We start from the raw sequence: 24,723 nt of genomic DNA, 5'->3' as shown, positions 1-24,723 counted from the left end.
GAGGTAAGTATATCGATAACTGAATTAGAGAGAAAAGGAGAGGTAGGTGTTTACTTGGCTCTGAGTTTAGAAGGAATGGAAAGGTATGTGTTCTAGTGACCGAGTGAGGACGGAGGGGAGATGTAGGTATCATGATGACTGGATTAAGACTGAGTGGACTGGTCTGTCTTCTGATGACTGAGGACATGTGGGAAAGGTTGGTGTTCTTACGACTGGATTAGGAAGTAATGGAGAGATATGTATTTTCACTGTATGACTGTGAATTAGAACGGTACGGAGATGTAGGTGGTTCTGGTGACTGAATTATGAGATGGTGAGTGATACATTTCCTGATGACTGGATGAGGAAGAGAGAAATGCATGTGTCTTGAAATATCTTCTCTCGGGTCTTGCAGAGTGAAGATATTGATGAGTGGGACGATGCCGCTCTTATTAAATCCTATGAAAAGGCTGTCCAGTCTTTCCAGGTACCTACCACATAGCTATATTGACCCTTTCATTTTATGGGAATGCATATTTTAATGTGTAGTCCCTACTAAGAATTGTTATATATTTGTTCTGCTTTGTGGTTAAATAAATTATAAATGCATTTTAAAGAGACCTACAGTACTTTTCTGAAACTGGAATTCCAGCCGATCTTTGTCATTGAAATTGTAAATAAGCAAGACAGCATTTTCACAGCACCGTCCAATTTGTTTATCTATTTCTGATTAATTTACTACAGCAGACCTTTTCAGGTATATGGATGTAATCATTGGTCAAGCTGAGACATACCCCTAAAATGAAGTATATTGTATCATAATGCGTGGCAGGACCTGTGTGCACATCCTTCCCTGTTACTCACGGCTGCTTTCCTTTACTACAGCCACTCTGTTTCTAGATGTCATAGAAGCATTTGAGGGGATGCGTTTGTGCTAGTCAGTTGTGTTTTGCTACACAAGGAGGTTCTGTCCAATTTAAAGTTGTACATGACAAACTACAGTAGCTGTTTCTTATAAACAAAATAAGTGCAATCATTTACTACACACAATTGTAGCATAGAAAGAAATGCTGGAATCTAGTGGGGTGAGGAAAGAAATTCAGTATTATACCTTATTTACAACAATAGACAGAAACATTAAAGACAGTAACTTGTAAATCATTTTATTACTAATTTGAGATTATTATTATTATTATTGTTAAGTAAAAAATAAAAAAAGACTGAAGATCCTGTGAAACCTTATCCACTTTAATCCCTGCTCTTTAGGATATGCTTAGATGCAGTGATAAGAACCGGAGACACGAAGGAGCAAGTGCACCTGGTGATCCCCAGAAAGATTGTCAGCGGGAGACCTCCAGAGAGTCAGAGTGGGAGAGAGATGGTCATAGGGATTACCCAAAGGATGAGGGAGAGAAATGGAAAAAAAAGAAGAAGGCACACCCTCCACCCCCTCTCGCCCATCCTGCTCAGCCCACCTCTCGCTCCCTTGCTTCCAAAGTGAGTAAGAAGACATAAGGAGTGGTGCTATATTACTGAGACATGTAGCGCCACACAGAAAGAAAGGACATACAGATGCACGCACCGAATAATTGTAAACTCTGCAATCCAAGAAAAATCAAGGACCTTGGCATCATTTTTGACCAACATATATGGGTCCACAAACCAACATCCAGGTGACCTCATCTGGTGGGGTCTTATACCCTGGACTTTAACCTTAGTGTTAGGGACCCTTTAGATCAGGTCATCTGGATGTTGGTTGGTGGGCCCATATCTTTTGTCCAAAAATTAAGCCAAGCACTTCAATTTTGCTCTGTAAGATTGCAGAGTTTATTATAATTATCCTGATTATCAGTGCTTGGTATGGGTTTAGTATGATTTACCAACGGTCATAATACCGACAGCCATTGAACTACAGTCAGAATACAGACATGGTCAAAATACCGACATTCGTTATGCCAACATGTTCAAAATGCCGACATAGAATACCGACATTTGGCATGCCGACATGTTCAAAGTACTGACATGAGTTTTTCTGTTTTCGTGTGTGTCTATGTCGACATAGGTCGTCATGGACACCGTCTAAGTGTTCCACGTCCCCTTGCATGGCTCACTGTGCTCACTATACTTTGGGCACGGTGCCTCGCTGCACTCTGCACACTATTATATTCCCCGCCCAGGTCCACTGGGTTGGTAAAGTATGAACAAGTCTATTTTTGGGCAAAAATTCCTTAAAAACGCATGGCGGCATTTCAGATATCGGTGTTCTGACTATTCGGTGTATTCAATTCCTGACGGAAACTGCCGTCTTGTTGGAAAGACGGCAGTTCCCGACTGTTTCAGGTTGGAAGGGATTCCGATCTATTCAATGGCAGCACATTTTTTCTGACAAGTCGGAAAGCACGCGGATCAGCGGCTTCAGCCGCCGATCCACGTGCGTTGTCGGAAACACAGCTAAATCCGACAGGTTTAAGCCCCGTTTCTGACAATATAAATCCGACTTTAAAATTTTTTGGGTTGGCATGTCGGCAACGGACAAATTCTGACGGATTTTGCCACAACATTGAATCCTCACATGACTGATCCTTTCCGTCTGAAAGGATCCGACATGAATTGAATATACCCCATAGTCGGCATTTTGAACATGTCGGCATAAAGAATGTTGGTATTTTGACTGTGTCAGTATTTTGACTGTCAGTCAATGGCTGTCAGGATTATGACCATTGGTATCGTGTCTGTCGGTAAATCAACTGCTACCCCTTGGTACTATAGAGTCTGCATCTGCATTTTCTTTCTTTCTGACAAGACTCTCATGTAAGGCTTTTTTTATCAGAACATTAAGTACCAGTGTTCACTATCTTATTTTTGCTTCTCTCTTGTGTCTCAGTGGAAAGTGGGAGACCCTTGTAGTGCCGTTTGGTCAGAAGATGGATGTGTCTACCCTGCTACAGTAAAATCCATTGACAAAGAAACTGGCACCTGTGTGGTACAATATGATGGCTATGGCAATACTGAGAGGCATCAGCTGGATGAAATAGTATCTGTGGGGAGCAGTGGAGACAGCACCCCACCTGCCGGAAAGGTGACTGAATTATTCCTGTTGAATTTGTACAAGTAACCATTTGACACTTAATTACACCTCGCTCTAACTTTTCCACCAGTGCCAAACTGATGACACATTCAGTCCCTTCAGTGCCTATCATCAAAACTGATTATATATTAACTTTCAACGTTCCTGTCGACCCTCCTAGACTACCATCTGCCCTGAAAGTTTGGAATCTCTGATCCTCGTCTACACTGCCTTATTGAAAACTCTTTCCACCGATGACACCATCTGTCATCTAACATGTCCACTGCTACACTTGTGGTCTTTTCAATCCACTGAAACATTGATTAACCCATTCAGTCCTCACTACTTTAATTGCCTTACCTTTAACATCTTCAGTCCATTTTTTTTCTAGTTCCACACTATTACTTTGTATCATCCATTTCCACAACTATATTGATAACATGAAGAGCTTCCGCTACCCAACAAATAGGTGGCTCATTCTAGCCATGCTCTCCCCTACCCCTCCAGTTTATCAGACACATTTCTCCGCCACTCCTTATGGCGTCTATTCATAAAGCAGTGAAAAGTGTGGAGAAGTGAGTCAGTGGAGAATTTCCCATGGCAACCAATTGGCTGCTCTGTATAATTAAATAGTATCCAAATCTTAAATGTTACTTCAATGCAGATTGGTTGCCATGGGCAACTTCTCCACTGGCTCACTTTTCTACACTTTCCACTGCTTCATGAATAGACCCCTATGCCTGGTGCCAGGACTTCCATCCGTATCTCCTTCACTACCTACTCCCATCATGTCCATACCACATTCTGTGCCAGACTCTATTTTTTCCCTTTTCTTCCAGTGTCAGACTCATGACACCTTATTTTACTGCAACTTACACTGCCAAACTGACTACTACATCATCTTATAACTTTCAAAGTGTATTGTCTAGTGGGTGACAACTTTACTCCCTTCCAGGTCACCTTTTCCAAATTGGCAGATCAGCTATTTGAGTTAAGGTTCTTTTGCTATAATATCTCTATTTTATTATAATATCTACAAGTCCACCATCTCTCATTCTTCTTTCTCATTTAGTGGTTAGTTGGTGACCGTTGTTCAGTGCAGTGGTCTGAGGATGGACAGCTATACTTGGCCGTTATTCGCTCTGTGGATGAGGTGTTGGGCACCTGTGTGGTGGTGTATGAGGGATATAAGAATGAGGAGGAGCAGAACTTGGCTGATCTGATGCCTCTATCCAGTGTCCACGCACGCACTCGCAGCAAGAAGCAGGCGAGTCCTGCACCTCTAGGACTGGACAGCTCAGGGGTACACAGCCTGATGTGTGTGGGGTTGAATGTGGTTGGTGCCTGGACTCTTTAGGGCTGGCAAAGGGGTTGAGCATGAAAGCATTTGTTGTTCTGCAAGTGCTTGGCGTGGTAGGCTTGACATTTCTAACACTACAAAGTCCAGGAAGGCAAAGCGTCGTACTTGGTATAGTGAAAGACAGGACAAAGACTTCAGGCATAATATGGCCATGGTTGACACAAAAGAAGGAAGTATTAAGGTCTAGGTTTGACTGGGGAGAAAAACGATCACTTTTAACCCTTTTCCTGCCATCAAAGAATTTAAACGCTAATTCTGTATGGCCAGTGAGGTAGTATCTTATTGTGGCTATATGACCTGGAATTGCCCAGTCACCTGTGGCTACAAATATGCCTTTCTGGTGTTAAAAGGGTTAAGATTGTTACAAGGGAAGACTAAGCTTGTCACCTGTAGATTTGGTATAGGGGAAGACTGAGCATGGTACATCAGAGGCTGGCTGGCTTTCACATTTAACAGCTTTGATTGGCAGGATGAGGAAGACACAGATTGGCTGTACACAAGGAGGAGTTCTACCTCTTCACCTGACCTATCACGCCATTGGAGGAAACAGGGGAAGAAATCTGATTGGATGTACACTTTTCCACCTCCACCACCGCCTCCACCTCCCCCTCCACCACCTCCACCTTCATTACCTCCTCCTCCTCCACCCAAGGTGAGTATCCTACACTATCCTACACCTGGTTAGTGCATTACATTATACAGAAGGTAATGTTTGTATGTTTTTGTGAACAGTCACCTCTATATTCTGGCAAGATAAGAGCTCGTGGTCATTGTATTTCTCTGTTAAATTCTTGTAAATAAAAAAAATATATATATGAAAAGTAACCATTTAGATAAATATACAGTATAATGTTCCAGTATATTCCCAGGACAGCACCACACAAGAGATGATCTCTCCATGTACCTATGGACAGAATAAAGGTAAAGGCCTTATTTTGTTCCACATGTCCTAAATGTTTGCCAGCCCCTCAGAGATGAGAGATGACAGATTGAGGCAGAGGACCTGAAGATAACGAGGATAGTGAGGGGCAGTCAGGTCCCAAGACTTAAGACTGAGAATATTAATCTATGATCATCTTTGTGGATCTTGGTCTCATCCTACCATGGAAGGAATGGGTATTGGATAGCTTGTTCATGTGGTCCTTACTGGGAGTCCTGCAGAACTGTGATCGTCCCATGTTTTGTCAGAAAAGAGTATTGTATGCCCAGCTCTTTTACAGACTGATACAGCCACATGCACTTGGCAGGAGGTGCTCTGGATGGCGCTATATCTGGTGTATATCAAAGTAGGCTGATGATAAGGCAGATCGATTTTCTTCATTGCTTGGTGACTAGCAGTGTCATATCCTTTTTATTTTATTTTAATATAAAAAAAAAAAAATCATAGGCAGAGGGTATATACAGGAATAATGTAACTCCTGCTATAAATGATAAGTGTGATTATGTGTGTGTCACACAGTGTATGGGTCTTGTAGTACACTTATTTTACAGAAAGTTGGTCAATTATTTTTCATAACCCTCAAAAGCAAAATACTTGTATGAATATCCTCCTATCCAGATGTGTTTGCCTTTCACTGTCCTGCATTCTATAACAGCACTTTATTCACTAATATATTTTTACATATATTGATGTCACATATGTATGTGTACTGTATATAGGCAAATACACACATATCTAATATGATATATATAATTTTTCATAAGGAACCCCTGAGAGCTAACAAATATTCCCCTAAATTGAGAAAGCAGCAGAATGCCTTGCACACTTCCACAAACAGACTGTGCAAATCTGAGTTGGCTGAAAGCAGACATGAGGAGTATTTTTCAAACCATCAGAAATTCCACTTCATAGGCTAGCTAAGTAGCTATAAGAATCTGAACCCACAAGGGAGGGAAGTAAGTCTCAGAAGAAGAATCTTGAGGGATAGAGAAGATTCATCCATGAGGGATAAAAGAGGATATATATATATATTTTTTTTTAAGACAGAAGGTAAAGAAGATTTATGAAAGACCATTGATGGGACCATAAGGAGTTAAGAAGAACCATTGGTTAGTGTAAGACTGGTGGTTTAGTAGTTTACAGGAGAAAAAAGGAATGTATAAATGTATTTCCAGTACACTGCAGCATAACGACCAGAATGAGAAACCACATCCTGCAAAATGGCAATTATGGCCTTCGCTTTTACATGGAAATGGTTTAGAATGAAGGAAGAACAGTCAGGATGTGATAAAAGGATTAGACATGCAAATTATTTTGCTGTCTGAATATCCCTCAGATGTGTGTATATGTGTGTGTGTGTGTGTGTTGCCTTTTGTCTGGGTGATTTTCTGGTGAGGGGTATCTGTTTTAGGATCCTGTGCGAATAATTTTGTTAAAGAACCCTTCAATCGACAGTCTGCACCAATTGGGTCCATTTTATTGAAGATTTAAAGATTTAATATCCATTGAATTCAGCACACTTGGGAACTTCTGTTTCATTATGTGTATTTGAGGTCTTACAACAGAGATCTCTCCTTTAGTGCTGTTTCTGTCTGTGCACAAGATAAGGATACTGTTCTATCTATCTATCTATCTATCTATCTATCTATCTATCTATCTATATGCAGAGTAGAAGTATGGCGCCACATGTGTATGTTAAAATACAATATAAATTGTCCCTATTGACTAATAAAAACACTCCCTTAACAATATAGGGTGTCAACTAACCCCTAAATATTTAGCATCGGTAAGATGCTATTTAGAAGAAGAGATGGGTGGGGGGAATAGGGGTAGCAGATCTAATAGCATGCTGTCTCTCCTGGGCATCTGGGTCTTGAAAAAGGGCCAAGTTGGGCCCAAAACGTTGACATGTGTGCCTATCGTTATGTTGTGAGTAAATAAAGTCATTTCTGATTTTAACTTCAAAGAAGACTGGTGAGTGCTCTCTTTATCACTGGATATATGTGGCAAACTGTGGATTATTTCATGGAATTGTCTGAGATTTACTGCACCCCAGCAAGATGCATTATGGACTTTGTGAGTGCTTTCACCTTTTTTGGAATATATATATATAATGTACTTGTCCATATGGTGTCCGGCACTCAAAGCCAATAGATTTGTAGTGCTGCGGTGCCCTCCACGTGGGAGATAAAGCCCAATATGCAATATGTGGAGTAATTCAGGCGGCACTCAACAGTCTGATATCCGTTAGTGATTTATTAGCAAAAAGCCGACATGTTTCGGAGCATCCTCCGTCCTCAGGGCCAAAATTGGCCCTGAGGACGGAGGATGCTCCGAAACATGTTGGCTTTTTGCTAATAAATCACTTACGGATATCAGACTGTTGAGTGCCGCCTGAATTACTCCACATATTATATATATATATGTGTATATATATATAGTAGGTAGATATAAAATCACAAAGGTAACCTTCACCCAATATAACAGCAGCAAGTATTCTTTGCTGTGAACAGGAGTGAATGTGCTAATCATTTAGGTAGTACATTCATGAGCTGCACCAAGATGAATGGTATTTGAATCAACAAAGATTTTCCCATCTAAGCAAAATATGGAACAGACATCCATTAACATGCCATGTGGAATAATGCAAAAACGAAATATTTAACGTCCTCCGATAGGGATATATACAGTACATTAACATATTAACCATCCCCAGTAGTCGCTTTATTCCCGTTGTATTTAATTAAGATCCTGATTTATGAACCTACCACCTTGCAAAGGGGTTATTTTCAGTAATCATACCACAAATTTACATATGTACAGTCACTTTGGAAACACAGTCCTCTCAGTAAATAGTCTTTGTAATGTAAAAACAGCTAATGTCCTACACTAGGAGTTGTAATCTTGTTGTTCTTAGTGTTATACGTAATATTATATAGCAATAAAAGATAGTTACTACAACATATCCTTTGACCTGCAAACAGTGGCTAATTTAACAAGGCTATTTCAGTGCAAATGTATGGGCACCTAATCAGAAGCACACATATGCAGTCACAGACTTTATAGGAATTGGCCACCAGCAAGCAGTCTGTGTGAGGAAGTGACTCCCCTTAAATTGTGCACTTGTCCCCAGCACCACCGTCCTCTGAATGCTTCCAGTATAAACAGAGCAGATAATAGGCAATCTAACCATCTTCTGTTTGTCATGCTTCAATTATAACAAAAGCTGTTAAAGATTAAATACAGTGGGGGTGCATAATATGTATTGTACACCCTGTAGTTAATCTTCCCCAATCATGTGGTGCTGCCCTGGAGGATTCCTTGAAAAAGAGTTAGTGATGAGACTAACTTATAATTTTATTTTTTTATTGTAGGGCTGCTTTTGGCCGCCGCCACCACCACCAGTGAGGGCTCATCTTCCTGCCTGGCACAACTGGCCTCCGGTATGTGTGTTTCACTTTATAAACTCAGAACTTGCCCTTTGCTCTTTTTGATCCACTTGTAAAAAGGTTTGCTTTTCTTCTACTAGTCAGCTCCCCTTCCTCCTCCTCCACCACCACCACCTTTCTTCAGCACAGAGTGGGAGGATTATGATGAAGAGGAACAGGAAGATGAAGATGTATTAGCTTGTATGCTGATGGCTTGGTACATGACTGGATATCACACTGGATTTTACAAGGTAACCATACTTTCCTTCTGTTAGCATGGTAGGCCTTTTGTACAAAAAAGTGAGATGATTAACAAGCACTGGAACAACCAAAATTGTAGTACTGAACTTCATCTTATTTTCTGCTGCGGGGTACACTGGGCTCCACAGGGAATGACATTGGGGTGTAGAGTAGGATCTTGAGCCGAGGCACCAACAGGCTCAAAGCTTTGACTGTTCCCAAAATGCATAGCGCCGCCTCCTCTGTAACCCCGCCTCTGTGCACAGGAGCTCAGTTTTGTAGTTGGTGCCATGCAGTAAGCAGGCATACAACAGTGGGGCTGCTCCTGCAGCCCTGAGAAGAAGCTTTTAAAGAAAAAGGCTGCAGCAGAGACACTGACTGTGTTAGATGTCAGTCAGACATCTCCTGCTGCAGCTCCATCACGTCCCCCAGCGGCGCTGTACACTCCCGCGCCCTGGTTGCCGGGTACCTACAGCGGAGGCTCCAGTTTGCTTCCAATTAGTCACACACACGACCGCTGTTCTCCTGGATCGCGTGGCCAAAACTTAGAGAGGAGGTAAGTGGGTCCCCCCGTCGGGACCCGCTGTAAATCGCGGGCCGCGCGCGCTGGCGTGGACACTGTGGTAGTACAGGGACCTCACTAGACCACCAGGGCAAGGGCACAGGTCGGTTTTCTCTCATAAACCGTTTATATAAGCCCACAGTACCCGGTGGTGAAGTCCAGCAGGGTGATAAGGCTTTGACCTCTAGCCCCTCCCCCAGCCCCAGGGCGCCATTTAGAGTAAATGTTCCCGCCCTGAAGCTGCATCTCTCTCCCTCACTCCCTGTCAGCGTTTGGGTGCCATTAGGACAAGCTGAGCTGAACCTGGGACTGTTTGGGCAAATCCTCCTCTGTAAATCTGCCTGCATGTCAGCGCTGTGCATTTTACAGGACACTTAAGTAATCTACATGTCTGCTGACAGTGTTAGTTAAGAAAGAGTGCATTTAGTCAGGGTTATATAGTACAAGTACCCTGTGATATACATCCAGTCTTTACTGTGCATTGTTATATCTATTGAGTGTATAGCTACAGTATACATAGTACTACTCTGTATTGCCAGTCCAGTGCAGTTTTATTGCATGTCATAATTTCTGCATTGTACATTGTGACTATGTGTGTGTGCATATAGCTGCTGTGTGACCTCCATATCGTGTATCTCATTTAGATTGCTATCCCTATATTCTATAACTTGAGGGGCTAAGTGCGTCAGGTTTATCATTTAATATAGGTAGTTCACAGGATATACTCAGTGTGTATTTTTCTCTGTGATTTTTAGTCACCATATACCTCTTGAATTCCCTGTTTGTGCTGATACACTGCACAGGGGGTTCTTGTCAGGTATTGTGCTGCTGATATTGTACTGTGTTGCCTTGCATTGAGCTTTCGGATATGTCAGCTACAAAGGGTAATGGTGCTGGGGCTGATCCCACATTGCGTGGTGGTGACGCTGCAGACACATTTGAGGAAAACATAGCAGCTTAGGGTTCAGATTCTGGGGGATCCTTAACCCCAAGTGGGACTGTAGCAATGGGGGTTTTAAAATGACCCACCTTGGGCTACCTTATCCACGCTATTGAATACGCTGGTAACTAGACTAACGCCCCCTATGGGACCTCCTGTACCTGTACAACCGCTTATGGTCCCCGCGGTTAACCCGCCATGGGCGATCAACTGTCCGCTCAGTTACAGCAATTGAACCAATCACTGACTACTCAGAAGTCTAACCCTCGCCCGCCTAAGACCAAGGGGTCCTCTAAGCGGGCCATTGCTTCCTCACAATCCACCAACGTCCCAGACACCTCGTCTGATGAGGATGGCATTTATACTGACCCCACAGATTCTGATACCGACGCTTCTGATGGGGAAGCTGTTTCACAGGTGGATGTCCCTGACTTGTTGGAGGCTATCAGGTTCATTCTTCAAATTGAACAAAAAGAAAAGATAGCAGCGCTAATGGAGTGTTGTAAAACAAATCTAATATGAAGGATTGAGTGAAAAAAATCTTAAATTTAATAAAACATCAATTTAGGCCTCAATAAAAATTGGATACAAAATCCACAAAAGCAATTTAGGACAATAAAAACAACAATTATGGGTCAATTATTCATAGCTGCCTATCACATTAGTATCCGTTCCTATTGTTGAACCTGGAACATATAGCAGATGAAGACAGACTGACAGCGCAGTCACACCAATGCACTTTACCCGAAGACCGCTAGAGGTGTAGTCCCTTAAGAGTGTCTCTGATGTTTTTACTCAAAACCAGCCAGGTTTGGGATCCTCATTTAGTACGGTGTCCTCTTTATAGAGATGGGGTAGATGGTGTTCCAAGTTGTTGGATGTTTGTCCCGTTTTATCAGCGAAACGCGTCAGGAGGAGGCTACTTGGGTCAACAATTGTGCCATTTTTGCTGCCGTATCAGGGTGTGTTGCGGATTCAACCTCCCTATATCCCGCCTGTGGCCCCTTGGGACTTGTCGGTGGTTTTGGAGGCGTTGCAAGGGTCTCCGTTTGAGCCTCTTGAATCTGCAGACCTTAAGTGGCTTTCTCTTAAGGTATTGTTTCTGCTGGCTATTGCCTCTGCTAGAAGGGTGTCGGATTTGGGTGCCTTGTTTGTAGGTCACCATATCTGATTTTTCACTGTGATCGGGCGGTTCTTAGAACACGTCCCGGGTATTTACCTAAGGTGATGTCTTCTTTCCACCTTAATCAGGAGATTGTGGTTCGGCCCTTTGCATCTCCTGAATTGTCTTCCAAAGAGCGGTCTTTGGATGTGGTACGGGCTCTCCGTATCTACGTGAAGAGAACTGCCTCCATCAGGAAGTCGGATTCTCTCTTTGTTCTGTTTGGTTTTCACAAACGTGGCTCACAAGCAGAACCTGGCCAGATGGATTAGAATGGTGATTGCACATGCTTATGTACAGGCTGGCCTTCCAGCTCCTGCTACCATAAAGGCCCATTTTACTCGGTCGGTTGGACCTTCTTGGGCGGCTCGCCGTGGTGCGACCCTTGAACAATTGTGCAAGGCGGCTACGTGGTCCTCAGTGAACACGTTCAGAAGGTTCTATGCCTTCGATACTTCTGCCTCCCAGGATGCTTCCTTTGGACGCCGGCTTCTTGTGCCCGCTATAGTGTGTCCCCTCCCATAAGGAACTGCTTTAGGACATCGCCAATGTCAGTCCCTGTGGAGCCCAGTGTACCCCGCTGCAGAAAACAAGATTTATGGTATCTCTTTCTGCGAGGTACACTGGGCTCCACAGGGCTCCCACCCTGACGCACTTAGCTTCTTTGGGTTGGTATGGCATTAGCCGCTGACACTTTCTCCTGTCGTGAGAATGTGGTGTATGTGGCTACTAACAGTTGTCGTCTCTTTTGCCTGCTACTGCATTGGATTGGTTAACAAAAACTGAGCTCCTGTGCACGGAGGCGGTGCTATGCATTCTGGGAACAGTCAAAGCTTTGAGCCTGTTGGTGATTCGGATCAAGATCCTACTCTACACCCCAATGTCATTGCCTGTGGAGCCCAGTGTACCTCGCAGAAAGAGATTTAACAACGGTGAGTTCTTACCATAAAATATCGTTTTAAAATCCTACAAAATTGTAAAAAAGTCGTAATTGCGGGACCACTACAGGAGGCTCCAGTCTACCATGGGGGGCATGGAGGGGGCACAGGGGAGGGCACCCGCTTCCTATCTTGCTTGAAGGTGGCGTGTCCCTCCTCTTTAGCCGGCGCCATCTTCACAGTGATATTTGGGAAGATGGCACATGTGCACTATAAAGCAAAGACTCTGGCACGGTACCAAAGTCTTTGCTTTCAATTTGTCAGCGCTATTTTCTTGAAGATATCACTGGGAAGATGGTGCTGGCCTTAAGTATAGGTATACTCAGGGGGACGGGGTGGGGACTGCAGACCTGTGTCCTTCCAGCAGCCAGGGCTCAGGTAATTAGTACCTACTTTCCCCCCTCTCGGTGCTGCAGGTTATTTACTCACAGTGCCGTTGCTTCTGTTGTTTCTTCTATTTATATTTATGTCATGATGTTTTATTTATGTTATTGAAAATGTAACTGGCATAATACTTTTATATTGGGCTCTTTCTCCTACAATAGTGGATTTGTAGACCAGGCATTCCCAACCTTGGTCCAAAAGGCACACCAACAATCCAGGTTTTAGTGATATCGCATCTCCTAGCCATCACTGAAACCTGGATTACCTCTTCTGACACAGTTTCTCCTGCTATTCTCTCTGCTAGGGAACTCGCATTCCCGCACAACCCCCGACTCGGCAACCCTCTAGCTACATTTTGAGTAGCTGCCATTTACCTCTAAATTCCCCTGCCTTCTCTCCAAATTCCTTGACAACTTTGCTTCCTGGCCTCCTCAGTTCCTTCCTGCTGACATTCCCTACATTATCTTACGCGATTTCAATATCCGAATCGATATCCTCACAACATCCCCCACCTTGAAATTCCTAAACCTCACACCTTTGCTTGGTCTCTATCATTGGACCTCCTCTCACTCCCATGTGAATGGGAGCTCACTGGATCTGGTCTTTACTCACTGCTGTGATATTTCTGATTTCTTTATCTCCCTGTTCCCCCTCTCTGACCATCACCTGCTCTCTTTTAACTAATTTCTCTCTGCTTCTCCATCTCTACCTCCTAAGGCTACCATCACTAAGCATAACATTGAGGCTATTAACACCACTTCTCTATCCTCCCTGTTTGACTCTCTCCTCTTTTTTATTCTCTGTCTCTCCTACCCTAAACAAGCTACTTCCCTATACAATGCATCCCTTACCTTTGCTCTTGACTCTGTCGCCCCATCGACCACTATTCATTCTCGCAAGACGATACCTCCACCCTGGCACTCCAAATGCACCAGATATCTGCAATAATGCTCATCACGCTCTATGGTAGACTTCCTCTATTGCAAATTTATGCTCGCTTATCCTACAGTGCTACCCTTTCCCTTTCTAAACAATTTTACTTCAAGGACCTCATCTCCTCCCAGTCCTCAAACCCGGTGATTCTTTGCCACTATCAACTCGCTCCTCTGCCCACCCCCTCCTCAACTCCCCTCTTCACTCTCTACTTTTGACATTGCCACCTACTTCACATACAAAATTGACTCCATACGTCAGGACATAACATTCCACAGAACCTGAGCAACCCCTCCATTTGCTGGCCTCCCTCTACTTTCCTCCTACCAATTCTTCTACTCAATCTCTCACTCTTATCAGGTATTGTGCCCTCTGCCTTCAAGCATGCAATTGTCTCCCCTATTCTTAAAAAACCTACCCTTGATCCAACCACTCCCTCCAACTACCGACCCATCTCAGTCCTCCCTTTTGCCTACAACCTTTTTGAGTGTATTGTCTACAACCTCCTTACTGTCTTTCTTTCCTCTGACATACTGCATGACCCTTTCCTGCCCTCACGGAAGTCTGCAATGATCTTCTTGCTGCTAAATCCAAGGGCCACTACTATCTGCTTAGTCTCCTTGACCTCTCTGCTGCATTTGACACTCTCCTCCTTCATATCCTTTACTCCCTTGATCTGTGTGATACTGCCCTCTCCTGGCTGTCCAACTACCTTTCTGACCGTTCCTTCTCTGTCTCCTCTCATGACTCCACCTCTCCCTTACTTCCTCTACCAGTAGGTGTCCCTCAAGGTTCTGTTCTTGGGCCTCTACTTTTCTCTACACATCCTCATTAGGTGAGCTTATTAGCTCTTTCGACTTTCAATATCATTTTATATGCTGATGATACTCAAATCTACCTTTCTGACCTCTCCCCCACTCTCCTCACTCGTATCTCCAACTGTCTCTCTGCTATCTCTTCCTGGATGTCCCAGTGCTTTCTTAAACTTAACATGTCTAAGACTGAGCTGATCATCTTCCCTCCCTCCTGCATAACCTTACAACCCACAATTGCATTATCCATTGATGGCACTACTATCTCCTCCAGCCCCCAAGTGCACTATCTTGGAGTAATCCTTGACTCCTCCCTCTCCATAAAATCACAAATTCAGTACCTCTCACAAACCTGCCATTTCCATTTCAAAAACATCTCCTGGATCAGACCCTTTCTCACCCATAATGCTATTAAGACAGGATCCACTCACTGGGCATCTCCAGATTGGACTACTGTAATCTCCTATCTGGCCTCACTGGCAAATACCTCTCTCCACTCCAATCTATCCTCAATGCTGCTGCCCATCTCAACTTCCTCACCAAACGCACTAAATTCATCTCCCCTCTCTTACAAGCCCTTCACTAGCTATCCTTCCTATTCAGAATCCAATTCAAGCTTCTCACACTCACCTACAAAGCCCTCACCTACTCGTCTCCCTCTTACATCTCTGACCTTATCTCTCTTTACATTCCCACTCGTCCTCTTCGCTCTGCTAATGCACGCCGACTCTCCTGCCTCCTGCCTCCCACTCCTACCTACAAGATTTTGCTCCCAATCTCTGGAATTCTCTACCTCTCCCCATCCGACTCTCCACCTCTCTACAAAACTTCAAATGTGCTCTTAAGACCCACTTCTTCACCAAACCCAGCCAGCTCTCCTCCTAACCCTCTTGTCTACGCTCACTCTCTAATTTTTCTGTGTCACCTCGGTTTGTCAGCCCTTCACCGTTTACATTGTAAGCTCACAAGAGCAGGGCCCATCATAAGCCTTTACTTTTCTTACGAATCTTATACTCCATACTCCCTTTGATGGCACCTAACCCCTGGTTTTTCCGTACTTGTCCAATATGGTGGGTCGTTCCGAGTTGATTGCACGTAGCTGCTTTCTGCAGCCCGTGCGATCAACTATACTCCGCCTGTGGGGGTGGGTTTTTTCCTATAGCAAGGCTGCGTTCGCTTGTGCAGCCCTGCTATGGGGAAAAAATGTGTGCAGTTTCTAAGTAGGTCTAGTCATACTTACCAGCTGCAACGTTTTCAGCCTGTTCGGTCCTGGCTCTGACGTCAAACACCCACCCTGGACACGCCTGCGTTTCTTCAAACACGCCTGTGTTTTTCTTACTACTCCCAGAAAACGGGTCCGAACGCTGTGTTGCCACCCATGAACGCCCACCGCCTGTCAATCTTCAAGCGATTGCTTTCTTCGTTCCCTTCATCATTGCTGTCGCCGGGCAACGACGCATGTGCGCGTTACGGCCCCCGCGCATGCGCAGTAGTGACCCGGTCGCAGCTGTGCGAGCGAAAGCACGCTGCGATCAGATTGGAATGACCCTCATTGTCTTGAACTGTAAGTGCTGTTTTGCTCAATTGTTTATGTACTGTGTAATGGTCGCTCCAGATCTCTTGTGGGGCTATATAAGTAAAGGATAATAATAATAATAATAATAATAATAATAATATCCATGCTTGAGCACAGGTGATTTAATTATTACCTCAGTTATTTTGATTTAACCATCTGTGCTGAAGCCTGGACATCACTAAAACCTGCACTGTTATACCCCTTTCACACAGAAAGTAAAATTACCGGGTATTTCGTCTGTGTGAAAGGGTCAGCCTGGTTTGAAATTCCCAGGACTTTGACCCAGTAATTTACCAGGATCGGAGACCTGGGAATTTCGACCCGGGTTGACCCTTTCACACAGATGAAATGCCCGTGTTGATCGGTAAATTACTGGGTAGAAATTCTTGAGCCGGTTATGTACTTGCCTGTGTGAAAGGAGGGTCAGGCAGGGACCGGCAAAATGACCCGGCACTCAAATGGCGGGTAAAAGTTGTGATTTTCAGACATTTCTGTCTGAAAAGAGTATTAGTGTACCTTGAGCACCGAGGTTGGGAATGTTGTAGATCATAATGCTGGTATGCATAAGGAACCGGGTTTGCTAGGCAAGTTGTAATTGCCTGGATGTAAAAGCTTATGTGTTACGTTACACATAGAATTTAGGGGCATTTTTATAAGCAAGTTAAATACAAATTTCAATGGCTAGTTAATGAAATGTAAGTGTACATGTACACGTTCCATGCTCTCCACCTTGTCTGGAGTGAGGGGATACAGATGCTCGCTTATAGATCAGTGATCTGTATAAAGAGTTATATTATTCAGGAATGTTTTAACAAAGCATGACAGGTACATGGAGATATAGGTTATTTCCAATCATCTGCTTTGGTAAGTTTGCTGTGGGCACTGTATCAATGGGGGTCATTCCGACCCGTTCGCACGCAGCGGTTTTACGCAGCGGTGCCATCGGGTCGGAAATGCGCATGCGTGGCGGCCGCATTGCGCACGCACGTCGTTGCCTGGCGACGATCCCGCCAACGAGAAATGTGATCGCAGCGGCGATCGCAAGAAGACGGACAGGTGGGAGGCATTCCGGGGCGGATACTCAGCGTTTTCCAGGCATGGTGAGTCCAACGCAGGCAGATCCAGGCGTTTGGAGGGCGGATGTCTGATGTCAGGACCGGGACCTTCATCGCTGGATCTGTCGCACTGGGTGAGTAACTGCAGCCCTGGTCTTGTTTTGCAGGAAAAAAATTTAGCATAGCAGGGCTGCACAAGCGATCGCAGCCCTGCTATGCTAAAATACACTCCCCCATAGACGCCGTCAGGTTGATCGCACGAGCAGCAAAAAGTTGCTACGTGCGATCAACTCGGAATGACCCCCAATGTCTCATGATTTAAATACATTAATCCCACTTTTCTTGATCTTGAAGTATACCCAAGCGTGTAAGCCCCTTGCTGTTCCTTCTAGTGCCAGACTTGCACATTGTAGCACATAGCCCTATGGGTCTGGGAACAAAAATCTGGGAGTTCGACGGTTCTGTCATACAACCGCACTTATAGTGCCCATACACTTTTAGGTACCTTGAGACGCGATGCGCGGGCACGCCGGTAGAATATCGCATCTCAAGATATTATGTGCTGCACATAATATTTCTCGCATCGCAGTGCGATCGCATGTGGTTTTAGACCCACATGAGATATATCGCACTGCGATGGGCACCCGCCGGGAGCGGCCAGACAGTGGTCACGTGCCCATCACGTGATTACCATACGATCTATCGCATGATCGCATGGTAACCACTTTGGCAGTTCAGGTGCGATTTGATCGCACCTGAACTGCCGGTGCGATATCCCGCGATGTCGCGTCGCGGGGCATCGCACAAGTGTATGGCCAGCATTACTCATGCCGGGAGCTGTTCACCGCTAATTGGATTTACCCAGTTGTGTGCGTAAGGAGGTAGATATTTTTCAAATAACCAGGACTTTGTTATTGGGGCTTGCTATATCTAGTTGAGTTTACATACAGTCTGCTTTGCTGTTTTTAAGGGAATTTGAGCTAAACATATGTTATGCTAAATGTTTATTTTTTTTCTGTGATCTTATCTTTGCTTTCAGATAAAAATTCTAAAACAAGCTTATTCTGCATGATCATGACTATTGGGGATATCCAATTAGCAGCAGTAATTTACCGCTGCTAATGGATTCCCCCCGCAGCTATCTTATTAGCCCCAATGCTGGTGCTGTTATCCTACGATGCCGACACTTATTGGGAATTATGCTTCGGATTCCTCAGGCACTAAAAGCAAAGTCCGCGATAAGCCTCCCTTCAGAGCTGCAATAACACATGGGTTTGGGTATTTATCCTAGATCCCATGTGTTATCGCCCAAAACCGGGAATTTTTCATCTGCAAATAACGGGCTAGAATAGGATAGCCTGACACCATCAGGCTAAAGTCGCGAAATTAGCCCTTTTTTCTCTTACGTCCTAAAGGATGCTGGGGTCCACATTAGTACCATGGAGTTTAGACGGGTCCACCAGGAGCCATTGGCACTTTAAGAGTTTGAGAGTGTAGACTGGCTCCTCCCTCTATGCCCCTCCTACCAGACTCAGTTTAAAAAATGTGCCCGGAGGAGCCGGTCACAGCTAGGGGAGCTCTACAGAGTTTCTCTAGTTAAGTTTATCTTAGAGTTTATTATTTTACAGGGAGGCTGCTGGCAACAGCCTGACTGCTTCGTGGGACAAAGGGGGGGGAGTAGTGTCCGCCCTGCTGGGACTGAGCCACTGTCTCTGCTGACAGGACACTGAGCTCCTGAGGGGATAGATCGTTCCCCGCCACAGGGGATCGCTCACCCCGGCAGCATGCCGCCACTCCCATACAGGGCTGAAGATTTGTGGAGAGTGAGTCACTGACCCCCTAGCAAGCGGGGGGCCGGTGTGAAGATGGTGGCATAAGGGTAGGAGCGCAGTATTAACTGCGCTCCAGATGCTCAGCGGTACATAGTGCGGCGCTGTGAGGGGCGCCCTGAGCCAGCACCTATACCCTACCCTGGTCACACAGCCTGTCGGGGTCCACAGATCTCAACCAGCACAAATCCTCAGGCCAGTATAATCCTATGAAGAGCGGGAAGACCGCGCCATTTTGGGGGCGGAGCTTCTCCTCAGAGCGGACCCAGCAGCGTTCAGTGCCATTTTCCTGCCTGCGCAACGCTGTCAGTGAAGAGCAAGTCCCTCCACAGCAACTCCAGCTATCTCTGACGATACCAGGGGGTTGTAGAAGGGGGGGAGGCTGCAAAACGACTGTGTAACCTATTAAGGTGCACAGTCAGCACTGATAGGGGGTCTCCCTTTATATTAAAAGCGTTGTGTGTGGGTTGGCTCCAATCTCTGTGTCTCTCTTGCCATTCTTGGGGGTGAAACTCTGTCTGTCCTCCCCTGTGTGTGTGGCGTGTCTGTGGTCTCCATTAAGCAATGTCCAGGGACTCTGTGTCATATGCTGCAGAGGATGGCCCTCATTCCGAGTTGTTCGCTCGCTAGCTGCTTTTAGCAGCATTGCACACGCTAAGCCGCCGCCCTCTGGGAGTGTATCTTAGCTTAGCAGAATTGCGAACGAAAAATTTGCAGAATTGCGAATAGAAATTTCTTAGCAGTTTCTGAGTAGCTCGAGACTTACTCAGCCATTGCGATCAGTTCAGTCAGCTTCGTTCCTGGTTTGACGTCACAAACACACCCAGCGTTCGCCCAGACACTCCCCCGTTTCTTCAGACACTCCCGCGTTTTTCCCAGCGTTTTTTCGCACACGCCCAGAAAACGGCAAGTTTCCGCCCAGAAACACCCACTTCCTGTCAATCACAGTACGATCACCAGAATGATGAAAAATCCTCGTTATGCCGTGAGTAAAATACCAAACTTTTGTGTAAAATAACTAAGCGCATGCGCTCCGCGAGCCTTGCGCATGCGCAGTAAGCGACTAATCGCAATACAGCGAAAATCGTCAACGAGCGAACAACTCGGAATGACCACCGATATGTCCTCTCAGGATGATCCCATTCCATGTAATCAGGATTGCACTGGCTTAGCAGAGATTTCAGCAAGGGAGCCTGAGTGGTTATCCTCTATCAAATCTATGATTTCTCAGATTTCAAATAGGGTTGCACAAAATGAGTCTGTAACTCAGGCTTTACAGAACTTTATGGCAGTCTGGCCCAGTTCTGGTACATCAGGGCTTCCCGCTGTATATTCACATAAACGTGCTCTTGCTCAGATCATGCAGGATGATACGGATACCGATTCTGATACTGCAGACAGTGACGGGGATGTGTTGCGGGGGGCTGCATCTATTGCAAAAGGGGTGCAGTTGATGATAGAGGCTATTAGGGATGTGTTGTATATTGCTGATACAACACCCGAGCAGGTTGAGGAGGCTTACTTCACTGACAATAAGAAAGCCTCGCTAACCTTCCCTGCGTCAAAGGAATTAAATGCTATTTTTGAAAAGGCTTGGGAAAACCTGAATAAAAAATTCCAGATACCTAAAAGGGTTCTGGTAGCATTACCTTTCCCGGTAGAGGAATCCAGACTCTCAAAAAAGGTGGTTTTACCTGTTCCAGGATCTACCGCCTTGAAAGAGCCGGCTGATCGTAAAATTGATAATACGTTCAAATCCATGTACACGGCTTCTGGGGCAATACTACGTCCCACTATTGCCAGTGCTTGGATTGCCAAAGTTATAGTAAAGTGGTCAGGCACGTTACTTGAGGACTTGGATACTATGGAGAAATGTGATGTTTAATTGTTTTTACGTAACATTCAGGATTCGGCAGGATTTCTGGTAGAATCCATGAAAGACCTGCGTTCCATGGCTGCGGGGATTTCCTCCATTCAGTATCAGCTCGTCGAGGACTGTGGTTGCGCCAATGGTCTGCCGACGCGGAATCCAGGAGAAGTGTGGAGACCCTACCCTACACAGGTCAGGCTCTCTTTGGGGAAGCGTTAGATGTGTGGATCTTCACGGCTGGTAAGTCACCCTTTCTTCCCTCAGCTACACCTGCTCCGAAGAAACCCTTTTCTTCATTTACATCACAGCCCTTTCGGTCTAACAAGCCCAGAAACCCCAGGCCATCCAACACCTTCTTTCGGGGAGGTCAGCCCAAGTTCAAGAAACCTGCAGCTTCAGGTTCCTAGGAACAGAAACCTGCTTCAGGTACACCAAAGTCCTCCGCATGACGGTGGCCTGCACGCCCCGGAGGTGGGGCCGGTGGGAGCGAGACTCAGATATTTCAGTCATGTCCGGGTGTCCTCTGGCCTGGACCCCTAGGACACAATATCTTGCACCCAGGGGTCCAGGGCGGAGGACACCCAGACATGACTGAAATATCTGGAATTTCAAAATCTCCCTCCTCACCGATTTTTCAGATCAGGCTTGACAGCTCTGCTGGCAGACAGGACTGTCCTGCAAGAAGCCGTCCAGAAGTTGGTCGAGGCACAAGTTATTGTACCAGTACCTCCTCATATGCAAAACAAAGGTTACTATTCGAACCTTTTAGTGGTACTGAAACCGGATGGTTCGGTCAGGCCCATTCTGAACTTAAAATCACTAAACCCCTTTCTGAGGGAGTCCAAGTTCAAAATGGAGTCTCTAAGGGCAGTGATATCAGGTCTGGAGGAGGGGGAATTCCTAGTATCCCTGGATATCAAGGATGTGTACCTTCACATTCCGATTTGGCTGCCGCATCAAGCTTATCTTCAATTCGCATTGTTGGACTGTCACTTTCAGTTCCAGGCCCTCCCATTCGGGCTCTCCACAGCACCGAGGGTATTCACCAAGGTGATGGCGGAAATGATGATTCTCCTCCACAGACAGGTGGTGAACAGAATTCCGTATCTGGACGATCTGCTGATGAAAGGCATCGTCCAACGAGAAGCTGTTATGGTTTATAACACTCACGACCCAGCTTCTCAGGGAACATGGTTGGATCCTGAATCTTCCAAAATCACAATTGGAACCAACCAGGAGGTTGTCCTTTCTGGGAATGATTCTCGACACGGAGGTGCAGAGGGTGTTTCTCCCAGAGGAAAAAGCGTTGGTGATTCAAACGATGGTCCAGGATGTCCTGAAGCCAGCCCGGGTGTCAGTTCATCAGTGCATTCGCCTTCTGGGGAAGATGGTGGCCTCTTACGAGGCTCTGCAGTACGGGAGGTTTCATGCTCTGTCCTTCCAACTGGATCTCCTGGACAAGTGGTCGGGATCCCATCACCAGAGAATACATCTGTCGCCAAAGGCCAGGATTTCACTCCTCTGGTGGCTGCAATTACCTCACCTTCTGGAGGGCCGCAGGTTCGGGATTCAGGACTGGATCCTTCTAACCACGGATGCAAGTCGCTGGGGCTCAGTCACTCAAGGGAAAACCTTCCAAGGAAGGTGGTCAAGTCTGGAAGCCGGCCTGCCGATAAACATTCTGGAACTAAGAGCCATCTACAATGGTCTTCTCCAAGCGGCCCATCTTCTGAGAAATCAGGCCATTCAAGTGCAGTCGGACAATGTGACAACGGGGGCTTACATAAACCGACAGGGCGGAACGAAGAGCAGAGCTGCAATGATAGAGGTAACAAGAATCATCCTCTGGGCAGAAAAGCACGCGTTCGTGCTGTCCGCAATCTTCATTCCGGGAATAGACAACTGGGAAGCGGACTTCCTCAGCAGACACAATCTCCATCCAGGGGAGTGGGGCCTCCATCCGGAGGTGTTTAAGGAAGTAACAGATCTTTGGGGCGTACCCCAGATCGACATGATGGCCTCTTGTCTCAACAAGAAGCTTCGGCGGTATTGTTCCAGGTCGAGGGACCCGCAAGCAGTGGCGGTGGACGCCCTAGTGACTTCGTGGGTGTTCCAGTCAGTGTACGTGTTTCCTCCACTTCCACTCATTCCAAGAGTTCTAAAGCTCATAAGAAGAACAAGGGTTCAAGCGATCCTCATTGCTCCAGACTGACCAAGAAGGGCTTGGTTTGTGGATATTCTGGATCTACTGCAAGAAGAGCCGAGGCCTCTTCCTCTTCGGGAGAACCGGCTGCAGCAGGGGCCTTTCGCCTATCAAGACTTACCGTGGCTACGTTTGATGGCATGGAGGTTGAACACCTGATACTAGCTCGGAAGGGCATTCCGAACAAGGTTATTCCTACCTTGATACAGGCTAGGAAAGGAGTAACGTCTAAACATTACCATCGAATTTGGAAAATATATGTATCTTGGTGTGAGTCCAAGAAATTTCCTGCGGTGGAGTTTCAACTGGGACGGTTTCTCCTCTTCCTACAAGCTGGTGTGGATATGGGCCTGAGGTTGGGATCTGTGATGGTCCAGATTTCGGCCCTATCCATTTTCTTCCAAAAACAATTGGCTGCCCTCCCGGAGGTTAGGCCTTTTTGCTGGGAGTTCTGCACATCCAACCTCCCTTTGTACCGCCTACGTGGTGTTGCAGTTCCTCCATTCAGACTGGTTTGAGCCTCTACAGGAGGTTGAGGTCAAGTTTCTTACGTGGAAGGCTGTCACGTTGTTGGCTTTAGCTTCTGCTAGACTTGTGTTGGAGTTGGGGGCTTTGTCCTGTAAAAGCCCATACTTGATCTTCCATGAAGATAGAGCTGAGCTCTGGACATGTCAGCAGTTTCTTCCGAAGGTTGTGTCGGCATTTCATATCAACCAACCTATTGTGGTGCCAGTGGCTACTGACTCCTCGATTCCATCAAAGTCCTTGGCTGTTGTAAGAGCTCTAAAAATCTATGTGAAGAGGACTGCTCGTCACAGGAAATCGCACTCTATGTTTCTCCTGTATGATCCCAAGAAAATTGGGCGTCCTGCTTCTAAGCAGACGATCTCTCGTTGGATTAGGTTCACTATCCAGCATGCGTATTCTACGGCAGGCTTGCCGTGTCCTACGTCTGTCAAGGCCCACTCTACTCGTAAGGTGGGGTCTTCCTCGGCGGCTGCCCGGGATGTCTCGGTGTTACAACTTTGCCGAGCTGCAACTTGGTCTGGGTCGAACACATTTGCAAAGTTCTACAAGTTCGATACTTTAGCCTCTGAAGATCTGAAGTTCAGTCAATCAGTACTGCAGGAGCCTCCGCGCTCTCCCTCCCGTTCTGGGAGCTTTGGTACATCCCCATGGTACTAATGTGGACCCCAGCATCCTCTAGGACGTAAGAGAAAATAGGATTTTGGTTACCTACCGGTAAATCCTTTTCTCGTAGTCCGTATTTGGTTCAGTACAACTTTGTTTTAGTTGAGTACTGCATTCTTACTTTGTAAGTAATGTTTCAGTGGTTGCTGAGTTTTCAAGCTAAGTTAGCTTGATGTGCCTTTGTATGTGTGAGCTGGTATGAATCTCGCCACTATCTGTGTTAAATCCTTCTCTCAAAGATGTCCGTCTCCTCG

At 45.7% G+C, this 24,723-nt stretch overlaps 1 protein-coding gene across 4 annotated transcripts in view; it reads left to right on the top strand.

Annotated features, from left to right (window-relative positions):
* Positions 1–24,723, top strand: part of LOC134902970 (survival motor neuron protein-like) — a 74,905-nt gene that overhangs the window by 22,061 nt on the left and 28,121 nt on the right. For 2 of the 4 annotated variants that reach the window (XM_063914430.1, XM_063914431.1), the window contains exons 2-7: positions 395–466; positions 1,246–1,476; positions 2,864–3,058; positions 4,876–5,058; positions 8,721–8,789; positions 8,876–9,025. In XM_063914430.1, the coding sequence (XP_063770500.1) occupies positions 395–466; positions 1,246–1,476; positions 2,864–3,058; positions 4,876–5,058; positions 8,721–8,789; positions 8,876–9,025 (900 nt within the window). The remainder of the gene's footprint in view (positions 1–394; positions 467–1,245; positions 1,477–2,863; positions 3,059–4,875; positions 5,059–8,720; positions 8,790–8,875; positions 9,026–24,723) is intronic. The other 2 variants (XM_063914433.1, XM_063914432.1) reach the window with 2 other exon arrangements.

This window comes from Pseudophryne corroboree, chromosome 1 (genome assembly GCF_028390025.1).
Source record: "Pseudophryne corroboree isolate aPseCor3 chromosome 1, aPseCor3.hap2, whole genome shotgun sequence".
In the NCBI taxonomy this organism is placed as follows: Eukaryota; Metazoa; Chordata; class Amphibia; order Anura; family Myobatrachidae; genus Pseudophryne; species Pseudophryne corroboree.
Note: the sequence above shows the minus strand (reverse complement) of the source record. Positions and strands in the feature narration are given on the sequence as shown.